The sequence below is a fragment of the Eufriesea mexicana genome, unplaced genomic scaffold (assembly GCF_001483705.2).
Source record: "Eufriesea mexicana isolate 0111107269 unplaced genomic scaffold, ASM148370v2 scaffold1358, whole genome shotgun sequence".
Taxonomy (NCBI): domain Eukaryota; kingdom Metazoa; phylum Arthropoda; class Insecta; order Hymenoptera; family Apidae; genus Eufriesea; species Eufriesea mexicana.
Window position 1 is genome coordinate 177965 of NW_016909491.1, and position 18110 is coordinate 196074.

General features: G+C 39.8%; 1 protein-coding gene and 1 long non-coding RNA gene across 2 annotated transcripts in view; one reads left to right on the forward strand and one right to left on the reverse strand.

Annotated features, from left to right (window-relative positions):
- Window positions 1-2477: 2477 nt before the first annotated feature.
- On the reverse strand, window positions 2478-11536 carry LOC108548029 (uncharacterized). The gene is made up of 4 exons (XM_017900794.1): window positions 11463-11536; window positions 3404-4616; window positions 2780-3352; window positions 2478-2708 (listed from the first exon to the last, which is right to left on the reverse strand). The coding sequence occupies exons 1-4, from the start codon at window positions 11534-11536 to the stop codon at window positions 2478-2480; spliced, it is 2091 nt and encodes a 696-aa protein (XP_017756283.1).
- Window positions 11537-14216: 2680 nt separating this feature from the next.
- LOC108548102 (uncharacterized) overlaps window positions 14217-18110 on the forward strand; it is a 12769-nt gene continuing 8875 nt past the window's right edge. The window contains exon 1 of the long non-coding RNA XR_001890249.1: window positions 14217-14266. This is a non-coding gene — a long non-coding RNA (uncharacterized LOC108548102). The remainder of the gene's footprint in view (window positions 14267-18110) is intronic.

Here is an 18110-nt window from a genome sequence, read left to right on the forward strand (position 1 = left end):
CTCTCTCTCTCTCTCATACACATACGTATACACGCACGCTCTTTCGCGAAGAGAAATAGAATGGTAATTAGGATGATTAACGCGGCGATTTATCGTTGTACCCGGATAAAGAATCGGTTTTGGTCTCTGCGTGGCAAGTGCGTTACGAAGCCAGTGCCAGGAAATATCGCGACCCCGTGCGTTTCGCAAGTTACCAGGACGACGAGAAGAAATTGGAAAAACTGGGCAAACACGTGGGGAGGGGGGGCTGGGGGTAGAAAGAATCGAACGCGCGCGCGCGAGGATTTTAGAAAAGAGAAAACGAAAGGAAGGAAACATTGTAATATTTGTATATAGCCATGTTATTGTGGTAAAGAAGAATTACCTATATTATTATAAATATTACGCATATACATACATATATACGTGTACATATATGTTGGCGCGTATACGCGCATGCGTACGCGTACGCGCGCGCGTGTACGCGCGAGCATATTCTAAGTCTGTAATGCCGTTACGTTGTTGTACCATATTATTGTGAACACCATTTCTCAGACATCGATTTTTTTAAATAAAAAGAAAGTCTCTATCGACATGCACTAAGTACCAAGCAGAGTATCCGTCGAAAAAGTTATCCACCGCACCGAAACGATCCGGTTTCTCATCTTAACGATTTAGCCGCGCGGCTTTTTCGCCTCGTCTCGTCCTGACCTGCGTCGCCTTCGTACGCTCACATTATAGCGCTTTCACGCTCGGATTCACACCGTTGCGCTCGTTTCGTCCTTACTCGATTTCCGTTCCGCGAATCAGCGCGAGTCCAACGTACATCGACTTTCCACCGCGCGTGGAAACGAACGAAAAACAAACAAATAAATAATAATATTAATAATAATTATAATAATACTAATAATAATAATAATGTCAATTCCTGGATGGAGATTTTGCGATGATCGCGATCCAACGGCGGTACAAGCTGCAACGAAGCAGAATCGAGAAAGGACAGCGGAACAGAGACGCGACGATTTTTGTAAACGATCGGTGCCTGAACGTTTCACCAACGAGCCTTCTTGTCAGACTGATGTTCGTCTTTAACCTACCTAATTAACGATCGGCAGCGCGCTGTACACGCTCTCGCACGACCAATCCACGAAGTCAGTCTGCGATCAGAGACGCGACGAAGGAGCCTTCATCGGGATGCGCACTGAATATTGCGTCTAAACTCGCGAGAATGGCCCCCGCTGACAGAAAGTGGCGATACTTTCTCTGTGATAACCCGTTAATTCGAACTCCGTTTCAAGCTCCCTTCGCTAAGCCTACTTTTCCACGACTCGCAGAGCCTACGAACAGTAACTCCTTTCTAAAAATACGCGAAAATACTTCGAGAAACGTTCGAGCGAGTTTAAACGCGATCGATCCATCGAGCGAGTCGAGATCGAATTCTCGCGAGTCACGTGTCTTGTAGCGGAACTTCGATCTCGATCGACTCGGGCAGATAGCACGGCGCTACTGCGCATCCTAAACATGGCGGACGTCGACGCGAAGCACGTACGAAAATGAAAGAGAAACGAAAGGGGAACGATAAGAAAAAGAAAAAACGGCACATTCAGCATTTCTCACACGACACCGTGGTCCTTCTGCCCGTCGATGTGTAAATAATTGTTTCATATTGTTGTAAAGTAGAACGGTGATAAGGAGAGATGGATGATACAAGTAGGAGACGGCGGTACTCGCTTGCCGAGAGTTTAAAGTCAAAGTCTCCCCCGTAATGTAAGCGCACAAAAAGAGGGTTAACGATCTATGTGTCTTCTTCGTGTTTAATCGTATCTTTGTTATTAAATCTTGAACGTCTTACGAATGCTTATCTGTGTATTTGCCTAGGCTCCTGTCTTTCTTTCTCTCTTTTCCTTCAGTGGCGCCACGGAACCGCATGGCGACGGACATGGGCAGGTAATCGAAATCATTTTGCACACATAAACGCATCGATATATGAATCTTGATTTATTGCTACATTCTTTCATCTCGCGTCGTTCGTACTATTAACAAAGTCGATCGAATGCAGCGTCGACTGATTCTCTGACGGAATAATCGGTGGTTCTCATTCAAAGATTAAAACGTAAAAGCATACTTCGTTTACAAGTTAAAGGTTCGAGCGTGTACGCGATCTAAGCGCCATCTAACGTGTACTTTTGCTTCAAAGGCAAGACGCTGTATGGCATCGGAGGGGAAAACTTTTGAAACGGACTCTATTCTATGGCATCGGGGAAGCTGAAACGTACCGACGAATGGTCATATACCGGCTACCAAACCGAGTATTTATCTACCAACGATTATGCTTATTTTCCGAATCTTGAATACCAAGAGGACTGCTATTAACCTGCAACGTACTCTGGCAGTGAATCGCTACGGTTAATCGATATATCTATTGCTTACTAATTATTAAATTAATATCGTTACACACGACGTCAACCTCAAATTTCGTAACCCTTTTCAACCCGATGTTACATCTTAGAAGTTGGAGGACGAAGGACTCGCTTGATTCTCTTAAACCTAGCTAACGCCACCCCGGGTTCGTTGTTCAAACCACCGAACGCATCTCCGTATTCTGTCGCTAATGGACCCAGCACTTCGTTACTTCCCGTCAGTGAGGCCACAGAGCCGGATTTCTTTTCCAACATGGATTCGTGTTCCGCTATTGCTTTCTCGTCTTCGTTAACCTTCCTCGCGCTCGACTGTCGATGGAATCGTTTATTTAGTGATACTCGTAGGAGCTAACCATCTGTAATTAATTTCTCTCTTTCACCTTTGCATCACCAAGGCCCCCGCGCAAGCTCGAGTCCAAAGGAAAATCACCTGGCAGATTATCCTCCAACTTGGCGGTGCGCTGATCCGAAATCAGATTAGGGTTCTTGGATCTTCTCCGTCTCTTCTTCTTCCGGTCGTTCCTCACCAGAAATATCTCTCGCGGGTATTGACGTTTTATCGGCACCTCGTTCACAATCGGGGTTTGCGACTGCGATTTCGTCATCGATCGTTTCTTCACCGTCGTCTGACGAGGTTTCTTGCTCGAATTTGCATCGCTCGCACCTTGCACCTTTTCTGGACCATTGTCACCCTGCCTCTTCTTTCGTTTTATCGACGGCTTCTCAGCTTTGTCCCGTACCGCAATCTTACCGGCATTTCGAACAGATCTCTTGGACACGTCGCGTTTGTCAGCCGCTTCAGCCTCCAATGCCTGCTCTTCGTCATCGTCGTCTTCTTGCTCGTGCAGTTCATCGAATTTCGCATTGTTCTCCTCGATGTCCCTGATGCGTCGTTTCTCCGCGATCTCTCTTTTAATTTCCTCCTTGATCGAATCGATCTTCCGCTGAATACGCTCTTACTTCTTCGAGTTCTCTAACTTCTCCGCAACTTCTGCGGCCGCAACCGTTTCCGCAACGTTTGCAGGAACATCGACCTTTGCAGTCTCCTTATTCGCCACGTCGGCAATTTTCGACTCCTCTGCTTTCGAGGTCCCCTTCAGATCCGAGGAATCACTGGCCAAATCATTAGTCACCTTGCCGTTGCCAGATAAGCTAGTTTCTTGCGTTTTCCCCTGGTCTGCGATCTGCTGACCCTCCTGATTCTGCAACTTTCCACTCTCACCGCTTTCGATTTCAGTCTGATCGTTCGCCATCAAAGATTGCTTCGTGCCATCCGTTTCTCTGTCCGAATTTACTTTGGACATGTCACTCTCGTTCTTCTCGGGTACGTTTCTCTTCGAGTTCTCTTCCTGATCGTTCGACTCTTTGTCCATCTTGCTCGCCTGATTCTCGACTACAGTATTATCCTTTTCAGACCCAGCACCTCGTTTCAACGGTGTCTCTGCAGCCTTGGAATCACCAGACGAGTCAGCAGATGTTCCAGAACTCTCCGATTTCCCAGCAGCCTCCACGGTATCAGCTTCTCTCAAGTTCTCGTACTCCCTCTTCACTCTAACGTCCCCACGAGCCATCCTCTTTTCAGCTTCCTCGTCCAACGGATTGTCTTCCAAGATCGCAGAATCCTCGGCACCACCTGCAGCTTCTTCGTCCATCTCTTCGTAATCCTCGGCCCCGGAGATTCCTCTCTTCACCACGTCCTTCGTCTCGAAGTCATCGTACAAGCTGGACCTCTCTTCCTGATCGATGAACCCCGCTGAGTCTTCGCTCGAGTGAGTTTCGCTACCTTTGTACCTGGTTTCCTTGTTTTTCGAATTAATCGCAGGCTCCTCTTCAGCCTCGTCCGCGTACTCGGACCTGTCCTGGTCAACTGGGACCTCGTAATCCTTGTCTGGAAGCTTCGCAGACTCTCTGGAGGCGCGACCGATTCTCGATGTAAGTTTGGCTACCTTGCGAGGGATCGACCGCTTCTCGTCGGACTTTGCAGCCTCGTTCAAGCTCCTCGAATTGCTCTTTTTAACCAAGTTGTCCCGTTTCACGCGCGCACTCTTGCTAGCGTCTTCAGCCTGGACAGCCGTTTTACCCGGTTCAGTCTCGATGTTGCATTTCGAGCTAATCGCGTCGTTTCTTCGCTCGCTGGGTGCTCGGAAAATTTTCTCGATCAACGGGTCTACCCTATTTCTTTGATCCTCGACGACGTACACGTTGGAATCCCTGTTACTAAAATAGTACAGCAAGGAAAGACGGATCAAATGGATAAGAGAAGCAAATATGTAGATGAGGGACTATGTAAAGAAACTCATAGATCACAGGATTGGAAGAAGAAAAAGATACCATGGTAAAAAGAAAAGGGAAAAATGTGGGGTACCATTCGGTGCTTGAAGGAAGAAGCTACTATAGTTGGGAAAAGAGAGGAGAATGGAGGATGTCTTTCTGTACCTGGGTGTGTCTTTGACAAACTCTGGATGACAATAAGAAACGAACGATCGAAGAAGGATAGACAAAACGAGGATGTACACACAGTTGAGCCGGAATCGTTCGATCATCGTGTTGCAAAACGGGCATAGTGCAGATTTTTACGAATGGCCGGACGTTCGAGCTACTTTCATATTTTGATGTCTGACTTTGAAAAATTGTAACAGACGACGTTGGTGCTACGTGAATATGGAACGGCGTGCAATCGAGCTCGATCGAGAGGTTGCTTTTGTTCCAATCGACGCCACGTAGCCATAGCAATCATAGGTGGGCATTGTTCGAGTAAAATGTTATTCGAATAACATTTCGGAGAATAAAATTTTATTCGCTGACTGCATCGTATAACAAACAAAGGCATATTTCATTTGGAACGAAAACGGGGGAATTAAATTGGAGATAACGTTGTTGAAATTATCGCGTTAATCAAAGGGTTTCTCGAATTTTTATACTGCTATTAAAATTCTCCCGAATCGCTCATTTCATGAAACGAACGAGGGGGAGAATGAAAAAAGAATGGGAAAAGTTTTCGTTTCAAAATGAGACATGATATATTGGCTCCGAAAAAACGCAGAAGAAATTTAAGAAACTAAATAAATAAAAGATAACAATAAAAATAAAATAAAATAAAATAAAGATAATAATAAAAATAAATAAATATAAGAAACTAATATCCTAAAGGGTATTAATTTAGAATAAATTTGATTCTATAACACAAGCATCCCACGATGTTCAACATTGTCCTGCCATGAGTCACGCATAGAATACAACTAAGAATAAGATGAAATAAGCATAAGACCTTAAATTTGGACTTGGTAGAGCATACGCTAGCAACGAACTACAGAGATCACTTTCAAGGCAATAACGAATTTGCATTGTTTCGACTTTTATTCTTAGTCCAGAACGAACAGGCAATTTCCTGGAAAGCGAAATGATTCAAAAAATGTTTCGTACACAGTGAAATTTACGGTGTACGGCGCATTGGAAGTGATCGGAGGAGCTGTCTGTCGCCTAATCAGCGAACTACCTTTGTTAGACTTCGTTAAAAATAATACAAACTTCGATGAACGCTATTTTAATCGATATACCTATCTAAATTATGCCTAAAACTTAAGCAACATAAATTATAAGAAGATTTTCTATGGATCTGTTCTCCCTAATTTAATGGATGAAAATCTACAACACTAAGATCGCAGCCAATCAGCTCGTATTACTTGCTATATCTTTATAATTGTATCATAGCTATTAGTTATATACGATATAACTATAGTGATACAATTAAAAATGATATGTCAAATAATAACGATTGCCCAGGTCTCACCACGTGGAGGTGCTGCGAATGGAGACCCACCCTATCCGCGTCCCATCCACCCTCCATTCGCGTAAAAATTTAGCAATAATAAATTCCCCTTTTGATGCACGTTTGCAAAACGTTCAATCTTTGATCGCTGCACAAAAGAACAGCAAAAAGGGTTTAAAAGAAATAACGACGCGAGAAACTAAACCTGAAAATAAAAAATAAATTAAGTCTTAAACTAAGCGTATAACTCTATGCGAGACGTTATTTCATTTCCATATCAATATTTTACATTTGCATGCCACAAAATATAGATAATTAGAAAGTTAAAACGAAGAAAAGACAACATTTCGTCTATGCAACAAGACTTTACACGTTTCTGGGCACGAAAATGTAGAATAATTGATACTTAAACCCACACCAGAAGAAATGAAATGTCTGGCAAAGAATTAAATTTATTTTACTAACTTAATACTAATTAATACTACTTATCCTTAATTATGTACAAACTTAATTAATAACATGTATAATTACTATTATTTAACCATTGTTTTTATTATTATTCTTATTATATTTTTATAATTATTACTAATCTTATTTTATTTAACCTTAATACTACCTAGCTAAAAATGTTATATTGCTTAAATACTAATATGCATAGAATTATAGTGTAAGTCTTTGGTTACATATTAATTTCCTACTTAAGTACTAAGATCTTAAAATACAAGTACAACTTAAACATAAATCTCACTTAGTTTAAAAATATCCTGCCTAACTAAAAATCTAATTCATCCTGCCTAACTAAAAATCTAATCCCCCTACCTAACTAAAAATCTAATTCACCCTACCTAACTAAAAAGCTAATTCATCCTACCTAACTAAAAAGCTAATTCATCCTACCTAACTAAAAAGCTAATTCATCCTACCTAGATAAATATCTAATTGTAGTGAAGAAACAGGAAAATGCCATGTGACTGCTTTCCATCTGTGGTTCATAAAAATTCCTGAAACAAATTTTGTAAATCCTACCTATATAAAAATTCTAATTATTTTTTATACATCATAATATGTGTATAAAACCTGGAGGGAGGGGGATCTAGGGGGGCAATCTAGAGATGATTTTATATCCTAGTTGTTATGAATCAGGGATTATTTAACTCAACCTACCTACATAAAAGATTAAACATTTGACTTAGAACTACTTATACAAAAATCAGAATCTTAAATGGAAAGGGAAAGGATTATGGGAGTTATATAGGGTTAGACTCTTCTCAAATTATCTTCGTAGAGCTTACAATGGTTCCTGAAACATATCAAACTACAGAAAAATTAGTAAAATCATGTGGGCTGTAATTAATAATAGCAATTAACGTGATGAGGTTATAAATAAATAAATGAGGCTCACACACCACTTTCTATAAAGTCATTTCCTTCCATGTATCTTATTTCTATTCTACCCATAGAAAAATCTGAATGTTAAAGGGAAAGGGATATGGGAATTGTATGGGATTTTTAATCTCCTCGAATCATCCCCGTAGGTCTCAATGGTTCCTGAAACTGCTCAAACTACTGAAAAATTAGTAAAATCATACGGGACATAATTAATTATAGTAATTAATGTGATTAAATTATAAATAAATAAACGAGGCTCACACACCACTTTCCTTTAAATCATTTCCTTTCATGTATATTATTCCACTTCTGAGCCTCTGACATACTTACATATTTACATAAGCTTGAATATTTGAAACGCTATCAAATACAGCGATACGTAAATTTTGAGAATTAATAAATCTGAAACAGACTTAAATACTGGATTAGTAGATAAAAAAAGAATTTTATTAATCTGGCAGCTGAAAGAGAACAAGTTATATTTAAAATGAACTTTAGTGATATTCAACCCAAATTTTCCAAAAATTTGTAATTGAAATAATTACACTTTACTGCAATTTATTTATAATTATTTTTACAAAAAAAAGAAAAAAACAGCAATTCATCTAAACACCGAAACAAAACAAAAAATTAAAAAAAAATATTTATACGAAGAGTCGAATTACATACACGGAAAATTTTACTTGCAAGGTTTCTATTAAAAATAAGCGAGTTTCGCGAATGAATTTTGACCGATGCAAAGCAAATTTGCACAACGGTAAAAAGATGAATTATAATAATGAACGGTTCCTAAACTATTGATTCTATTGATTATTTCGCGAGCTTGATTTGAAAAAATTGAATCTTTTATGAAAAGAAAGAAAAAAAAAAAGTTATTGAAAACAAACAAATACATTATACAGCAGTGTTTTTATTAACAAACATTTCAGTAGCAAAGGGCGCTGAAAAAGAAAACGCGATGGTAGCCAGAAGGGCCACCGAAACAAAAATTTTCACTCAATCTAAACCCGAGGAACAAACCGTGAGTGAAAAATCCTTCCAAATTTCGCAACACTAATTTATTAAATCTATTAATAATATAAAAAATTTACAAAATCAAACGCGAAGAGTGCTTCATACAAAATTATTTACAAAATGTTAGCAATTGAAAAAAAATATTTAAAAAAAAGAAAAGAACAGATAACTCCCGAAAATAATCATGATAAGAATTATGAACGCAACACTAATAAATACTAATTTATGCACTCATATGGAAAAATACGCAACACTAATAGCGAAGAAATATGGGCAGCCATGGTCCAGGCTGCTGATGTGTGGCCACACATGTGCAGCTCTATAGCTGCAACAGGTGATCCTCCGGAACGGGACTATCCTTCCACAGTCCCAGTGGAACGATTTTGGGCATTATGTATTCGCAACACTACTTGAACAAACGCGATCATATTTCAACGCAACGCTAACTATAAAGGTGGGTAATTGAAAAAAAAAAAAAAAACGCGATGTGGGTAAACGCAACACTAATTCCTGAAATGAATTTAATAAAAATTACTATCTCTATAGATACAAAAAGTTACTTTTAAAAACTCCCGATTGGTTGAAGTCGCAACACTATAAATTTAATAAGAAACAACAATAAAAAAAGGGTATCAAAAACAATCGCGATCTTATAATTCGCAACACTAAATCAAACGCGATCATTATTTCATCGCAACTCTAATTCAAACCGAAATCAACATTTGCTCGCAACACTAATTCAAACCGAAATCAACATTTGCTCGCAACTCTAATTAACATCGCGATTTCTGGTCTCCTCCGCAACTCTAATAAAAATCGCGACATTTGGTCTCCTTCGCAACACTAATTCAAACCGTGATTAATTACTCGCAACGCTATTTACAAAAATCGCGATTTGCCCAAATCAGGATGATGGACCGATGTACATCGGCCAGCAAATAAACTACTACTACTACATGCAACTAAATAAGAGCATAGTGACAAAATAATAACAAGAATGATTCCCCATCCAATGGATAGGGAATCATTCCTAGGCCGCCCTCTTCGTGACAGTTTGTCGGGCAGCCTCTTCTTCTTTCTTCGGGCGCCATGCCCGCTGAAACTTATATCTAGGCTCGAGATTCTCTAATCAGAAAAAAAAAAAAAATACAAACCGCGAAAGCTAATCGAGACTCACATGGACAAGCAACGATCGGAATGATCGTTGTTCGTGCACACGTGCAGAAACTCGAGCACATATACGTTCGACCACAACCGCGACCGCGACGAAAATTTGAAAAAATCGATAGGTAAAGCTAGTGACGAATGGCAACACCCAATCGTGCCAACTTCACCGTCGACTATTCAAATTATAATTCCTGAAACAGGTTGTGCACGCGAAAACGCGCCTACCCGAATAGAGACTGTGCCAACCTGCCCGGCCCTACCTACTTATAATTATCACACATACCAGAGAGTATGCTACCTACCTACCTAACCCTATATTTAAAAATGGCAAAAATCAAGCATTCCAACACACCACACTCCACGGTTCTCACACATCACCCGGGCGCAAAGATCCTACACTACAGAAAGCGTCCCGGGACGCCCCCGACACCCGAGTGTGAACATACTACTTGCACACTTTAATTGTACGTACCATTTACTGAAATCGGCTGACGATGGCTAGAGACCTTTGCGTAAAGCGCGAGTATATCAATTGTCCGAAAAAAATATCTATAATCTATAATCTGCTGTATTTAATAGCAGGTTATGATCTCTTATTGTAATTAATATTTACGAATTTGCAAAATTCATAAATTTAATATTCGGAAAAGGAAGCGAAGCAATTATACGAACGACGTAATTCCACAGCCTAACCACACACACAATGTGGAAAATACGTCGTGCACGATACCCTAACTCATCGTCAGCCGCCAAAGAATTATTATGAGCTTATGAACTATGGTCATCATGCCCATTGCCTATCACTCACACAAGTAGCACCGGGGCACGTGAGTGAGCTCCTGGCAATGAACACGGAAAGGGTTAAACCTGAAAATCCTGAGCTAAAAACATGATTAGCGTATATATTGTTTATTTAACGGACTAACGTTCTTTCATCTTGTATTTTTGTAATTTATCTACAATGACTCTATTTTATAAAATTAAAGAATTATTGAAATTTGAATATTGAAAGAAAATATTGATAACAAAGAATTTATTCGTGAAAGCAAAGACAAAGACTCGACGTAATGAAATAATTGACTCTAATTTAAAAAGCAATAAAAATAACCTCAGATGATTTCTTCATCAAAGCACATTTTCGGAAACGCAAAAATAGAGTTCAAATTTAGTGCTTTGATTCCAAAATCTATCTGTCGCGAAATGTTTTCTTGCACATAATATTCAATACATTTTTGAACGAAAGAAAATTAAAAATAATTAAATTATTCGACATTACCAAAAAACAAAAAAATGGAATTCGCGTTTATTTATTACAACAATGATAAGATATATAATCATTGTTGCAGTGTTATAATTATAATTTTCATAATAACGAAGTCGAAGGGCATTCGACTTCTCCATTACAAAATATTCATATATTTATTTCAATGATTATTCTACACTAAACTAATTAACCATATTGTATTATTTATGTTATACTATAAACTAACTATCCATATTTTAATTATTATTATTCAGAAACGCGATGTGCAAGAAAACCTATCCTGAATTAATAAATAAAATACACCAGACATTTTGTTACTACTCACGGGTATAATAAATACCCGCGGTCACTATGCTCATAAAAAATTCTACGTAATACAACCAATCACTCGTGTCGATTTGGACCTTTCATCCTACGACATGATTGAGTGACCAGAGGAACCAAAATGCATGCGACTCACCAATGATGCGGAGAACGTGGCTGCAATCGCTGGCAAGAAGTCATGAAGAGAACCGTCCTCGTGAAGACCGTCATCGTGAAGGCTGTCATCAAGGTAGACTCACTGTATGCATGGAGAAAATGACTGCAAAAATCTGTAACAAAGCATCGAATATTACAATCTATTCTTAAAGACACTTTAATCATTTGAAAAGTGTAATTTGCAATGTACAAATATACTTACATTCTTGGCTTTTGAAGCACCGTTGTGGATCCTCTTTCCAGGCAAGAACTGAATTTAATACCGGTAACGAATATTTAAAAAGAAAAGGCATGAATAAATAAAAAAAGAAAAATAAAAGATTATTAACGCGACCGCTTTAATTTCGATCAGCGAACAAACACTGACTCAACCTTCGCGTATAGCAATTATTATATTTTGCAAGAGCTACAAGGGCTCTGAGAAGGATACTTGGAACGTCAACAAACACTGACTCTACCGGCCGCCTTGCGCGCGACCACACATTCCTGAAAGAAAAAAAGTTAGTGGGAAGAGGGGAATGGGGTGGAGAGTTCGTCTCCCTGTCGAACGTTTGTTAGAAAAAACTACTGCTGTGTTTATAAAGCCCTGGCTAACCGTCGCCCGTTTTGTCGATAATAGATGTAGGAAACGAAACACGTATTATAAATGCGAACGAATAAATGTAAAATATTAGTAGTATTGTTCCGTAATACAACTGAATGCAAGAAATTATATGAAACCGTTCGTTACTAGACTTCGAAATATATCTGCGCAATCATATTGCGCAATAACCGATTTTATGCTCGCGTCGAAAATTGTTCGTGTATGTAATTGCGACTCTTTCGTATAAATAATAAAAATTATTGTTAACGGACAAATTATGATGACGTTAGAAAATATTCGCGACAGACATGCAGTAAAATGTAAGTTATTTCAATTTCTTGTTCAAATTCATCTAATGAATTTACTAAATTTACCGAATTTACTTTCAATTCGAGAATCGAATATTAACGATATATTATAATATCACGTATCAATCAAATTACCGATGATTCAATAACTGGAAGTACTTACGAACCTATATTACCTCTGACTTCGTTGTAATAAATTCAATATTACCAGATTATTACGAAAAGTTGGCAGATTCGAAGACGAACGTGACGTCCATCATGGCGTCCATACTGCGTTCTCTATACGTTCCTTAGTGGCCATATTCCTTTCTAAAATTTGCTCGTTGGCGGCCATATTTGATTCTGAAATTCATTCGTTGGCGTCCAATGCATCTTACATGATTCTTGCAATCTATTAATGATCTGCATGAAAGAAAATGCAAAATTTAAGACAAATATATAAAACTGTAACTAATTATACTAAAATTAAGCAATCATATTTAAATTTAAACTACTGGTAACTTTGACGACCAATTCAAAATTGTAAAATCAGAAAAGGCGTAAAAAGCGAGATTGATTTGCTATAATAATGTTCAAACAAGTGAATAAATAAGCACGTCTTAATCGAACATAGTTAGCAGTAGTGTATGTATAATAAAAGAAAAGAAATGAACGTACTACGGAATAGATAAGCCGCGGTAGTTTACACCGTATAAGGTGACACGTCCTTTCGCGGCAAGTTTCCGTAGTCGACTGACCCCCCCGCGCGCCGTAGTTTCCCGAAGGCAGTTTGCTGATTTGTCGCGAAGCGGCTTCCCCTTCCACTTACAATGTTCGGTGGACTGTAAAATTCACCGAATCCAATTAGGTATAGACGTGAACGTTATATTCCAAAACATTTCTTGGAACACTTGGCTTTTCAGGAAGTCACCAGTGCGAGCAGGGCAGAGAGGCGAAATCAAAACATTGAAACTCCGTTATGGCTTTGAAACCAGCCAGCATAGCACGTTGCTTCCTTGTGCACTAACAATTTCAAATCTATCATCCTGCCGCGCAATGGAAGCGGAATGGGAAGGTGCCGCGCGTACAACCAACGAACTGTCTAGCAGATTCGACGCACGCGTCGCGACGCTGCGAATGGATGCTACGGGGGTGCAAAACGTGGCATGGAATGCCGCCTTGTATACGAATTGTACGAACTATATGAACTATACCAATTATACATTTCTATGTACATGCGTAAAATGATATGGTCAGTAGAGTGCGGTGGGTGGGGGGGGGGGGGGCGAGCATCTTTCCAGAAAGTTCGATCTGTCGGTGTGACCAGCAATGAGTGGGGTGGGGGCGGTGCGGGGAGCGAGGATCTTTCCGGAGAGTTCGATCTCGTGGTGGTGACAACAGCGGGGGTGAGGGGTGCGAGGATCTTTCCGAGGAGTTCGATCTCGCGGATTGGTTAACGAGGGTGGCGTGAGGATCTTTCCAGAAAGTTCGATATCTTGATGGGACAAATAGGGGGGGTACGGGGTGCGAGGATCTTTCCGAGGAATTCGATCTCGCGGATTGGTCAACAAGGGTGGCGTGAGGATCTTTCCAGAAAGTTCGATATCGCGGTGGGGCCAGAAGTGGGAGTGCGGGACGCGAGGATCTTTCGGGAGAGTTCGATCACTTGGATTGGTCAAAAGGGGTGGTGCGAGGATTTTTCTAGAAAGATCGATCACGTGACACAGAAAACCGTTATAACGGTCAGTTGAGTCGCGTCTGCCTGCAAAGAAACATTAGACATCTAACGAAGCATTTCGTGTCCACTTTTCTCCATACTTTTATCACATATTCTAACTTTAGTGCTTAGTCGTCACAATACCCTTATCATATTGCTATTTTTCTGTAATTTTGGCGGTTCGTTAAAGGAATAAGGTAGGGAAAATGTAAAATCGCCTAACGATACTACACATTTCAAACTCCTCGCTAATATATTTCAAACTTCGATTATCCCTGTCGATATTTAGCTCACACTGCTTTGATTAGAAATTCCTTTAATTGTTCTTCCAATTCTGCTCATATATTGAAGATTCCTTTGATCACGACTTTCATAGCTCTAATAAGTATCAGGGGCATCATGTGCTAGTATACACAGATTCTTTAGCACATGGCTATTCCAAGCATCAAACATCTTCCCACTAAAACACCTAGCTTCTCCCCCGGCCGCAGTCAACGTCAGTCGATAGCAAATCGAACATACCGGTAACACTTGGCAGAATATTTTCGCGCGTTAAAGTAAAAGTTTCAACGTCTTCGGAAGACGTTTCTCGAAGAAGTTTTAACAGTGATAGACGTTTTAATTGTTACAACCCAGGAAATATATATTAAAACATAATAATATGGCAGTATGAGTTTGTAGCATTGCAAATATGGGTTGTCTTTGCAACACCATCCAAATATTTACGAGTGAATCAAAGCATAAGATTAAGAAATCAACAGAACATTATCAACATTAAGATATTAAAATAGACCAACGTTTGTTTACTCAGCCATAATATGTGAATTAAGTGAGGTTATATAGTGCATATACAAAAGTGGCATGTGCGACATAAAATGACGGGAGTGGAGATCTTATAACACAATAGCATAGTCACATATCGACAGTAGATTCCAGATTTCAATTATCCATTGCGATTATTGGTTGACATAGGTCGGTAAAGGAAGTTTCCTAATTGCTCTGCACAAACATTTTCCATTTTAACACATCTCATGTAAAGTAAAGCGGAACAAGTGTAAGCTGTCGACAGTTCGTGCTGCGCAATTGAATTCTTTGGCACATATTTCGGAAATTTCAATTATGGATTGGTAGTTTTCGGATTATCTCGATACAGCAGATTTTTCTGTAATAGGACCGTAGCTTTTTTTTCGGTTTTCCCGGGTCAGTGCTGCACCGAGCGACGGAAGTGTAAGCGACTGACAGGTCGTACTGCGCAATAGAGTTTTATGGCTTATATTTCGGAAATTTCGATTGAGGATTATAAGTTGGTGGATTATCTCGATAGAGCAGATTTTTCTTTAATAGGATCGTTAGCTTTTTTTCGGTTTTGCCGGATCAGTGCTGCAATCGAGCGACGGAAGTGTACGCGAGTGACAGGTCGTGCCGCGTAATAGACTTTTATGGCTTATATTTCGGAAATTTCGATTGTAGATTATAGGTTGGTGGATTATCTCGATAGAGCAGATTTTTCTGTAATAGGATCGTTGGTTTTTTTTCGGTTTTGCCGGGTCAGTGCTGCAAACGAGCGACGGAAGTGTAAGTGAGTGACAGGTCGTACTGCGCAATAGACTTTTATGGCTTATATTTCGGAAATTTCGATTGACGATTATAAGTTGGTGGATTATCTGGATAGAGCAGATTTTTCTTTAGTAGGATCGTTGGTTTTTTTTCGGTTTTGCCCGATCAGTGCTGCAATCGAGCGACGGAAGTGTAAGTGAGTGACAGGTCGTGCTGCGTAATAGACTTTTATGGCTTATATTTCGGAAATTTCGATTGGGGATTATATATTGGTGGATTATCTCGATAGAGCAGATTTTTCCTTAAAAGGATCGTTGGCTTTTTTTCGGTTTTGCCGGATCAGTGCTGCAATCGAGCGACGGAAGTGTACGCGAGTGACAGGTCGTGCTGCGTAATAGACTTTTATGGCTTATATTTCGGAAATTTCGATTGTGGATTATAAGTTGGTGGATTATCTCGATAGAGCAGATTTTTCTGTAATAGGATCGCTGGTTTTTTTTCGGTTTTGCCGGGTCTGTGCTGCAAACGAGCGACGGAAGTGTAAGTGAGTGACAGGTCGTACTGCGCAATAGACTTTTATGGCTTATATTTATAAGTTGGTGGATTATCTGGATAGAGCAGATTTTTCTTTAGTAGGATCGTTGGTTTTTTTTCGGTTTTGCCCGATCAGTGCTGCAATCGAGCGACGGAAGTGTAAGTGAGTGACAGGTCGTGCTGCGTAATAGACTTTTATGGCTTATATTTCGGAAATTTCGATTGGGGATTATATATTGGTGGATTATCTCGATAGAGCAGATTTTTCCTTAAAAGGATCGTTGGCTTTTTTTCGGTTTTGCCGGATCAGTGCTGCAATCGAGCGACGGAAGTGTACGCGAGTGACAGGTCGTGCTGCGTAATAGACTTTTATGGCTTACATTTTGGAAATTTCAATTGTGGGTTATCAGTTTTTAGATTATCTCGATAGAGCAAGTTTTTCTTTAATAGGATCGTTGGTTTTTTTTCGGTTTCGTCCGGTCAGTGCTGCAAACGAGCGACGGAAGTGTAACTGAGTGACAGGTCGTACTGCGCAATAGACTTTTATAGCTTATATTTCGGAAATTTCCATTGAGGATTATATATTGGTGGATTATCTCGATAGAGCAGATTTTTCTTTAAAAGGATCGTTGGCTTTTTTTCGGTTTTGCCGGATCAGTGCTGCAATCGAGCGACGGAAGTGTACGCGAGTGACAGGTCGTGCTGCGTAATAGACTTTTATGGCTTATATTTCGGAAATTTCGATTGTGGATTATAAGTTGGTGGATTATCTCGATAGAGCAGATTTTTCTGTAATAGGATCGCTGGTTTTTTTTCGGTTTTGCCGGGTCAGTGCAGCAAACTAGCGACGGAAGTGGAGGTGAGTGACAGATCGTACTGCGCAATTGACCTTCTTGGTTTATATTGCGGGAGATTCGATTGTGGTTTATCAGTTTTTAGATTATCTCGATAGAGCAGATTTTTCTGTAATAGAATCGTTGGTTTTTTTTCGGTTTTTCCGGGTCAGTGCTGCAAACGAGCGACGGAAGTGGAAGTGAGTGACAGGTCTTACTGCGCAATTGAGTTTCTTGGTTTATATTTCAGGAGATTCGTTTGTCGGTTATCAGTTTTTAGATTATCTGGATAGAGGAGATTTTTCTTTAGTAGGATCGTTGGTTTTTTTTCGGTTTTGCCCGATCAGTGCTGCAATCGAGCGACGGAAGTGTACGCGAGTGACAGGTCGTGCTGCGCAATATACTTTTATGGCTTATATTTCGGAAATTTCGATTGTGGATTATAAGTTGGTGGATTATCTCGATAGAGCAGATTTTTCTGTAATAGAATCGTTGGTTTTTTTTCGGTTTTTCCGGGTCAGTGCTGCAAACGAGCGACGGAAGTGGAAGTGAGTGACAGGTCTTACTGCGCAATTGAGTTTCTTGGTTTATATTTCAGGAGATTCGTTTGTCGGTTATCAGTTTTTAGATTATCTGGATAGAGCAGATTTTTCTTTAGTTGGATCGTTGGTTTTTTTTCGGTTTTGCCCGATCAGTGCTGCAATCGAGCGACGGAAGTGTACGCGAGTGACAGGTCGTGCTGCGCAATAGACTTTTATGGCTTATATTTCGGAAATTTCGATTGTGGATTATAAGTTGGTGGATTATCTCGATAGAGCAGATTTTTCTGTAATAGAATCGTTGCTTTTTTTTCGGGTTTTCCGGGTCAGTGCTACAAACAAGCGACGGAAGTGGAAGTGAGTGTCAGGTCGTGCTGCGTAATCGAATCTTATGGCTTATATTTCGGAAATTTCGATTGTGGATTATATATTGGTGGATTATCTCGATAGAGCAGATTTTTCTTTAGTAGGATCGTTGGTTTTTTTTCGGTTTTGCCCGATCAGTGCTGCAATCGAGCGACGGAAGTGTACGCGAGTGACAGGTCGTGCTGCGTAATAGACTTTTATGGCTTATATTT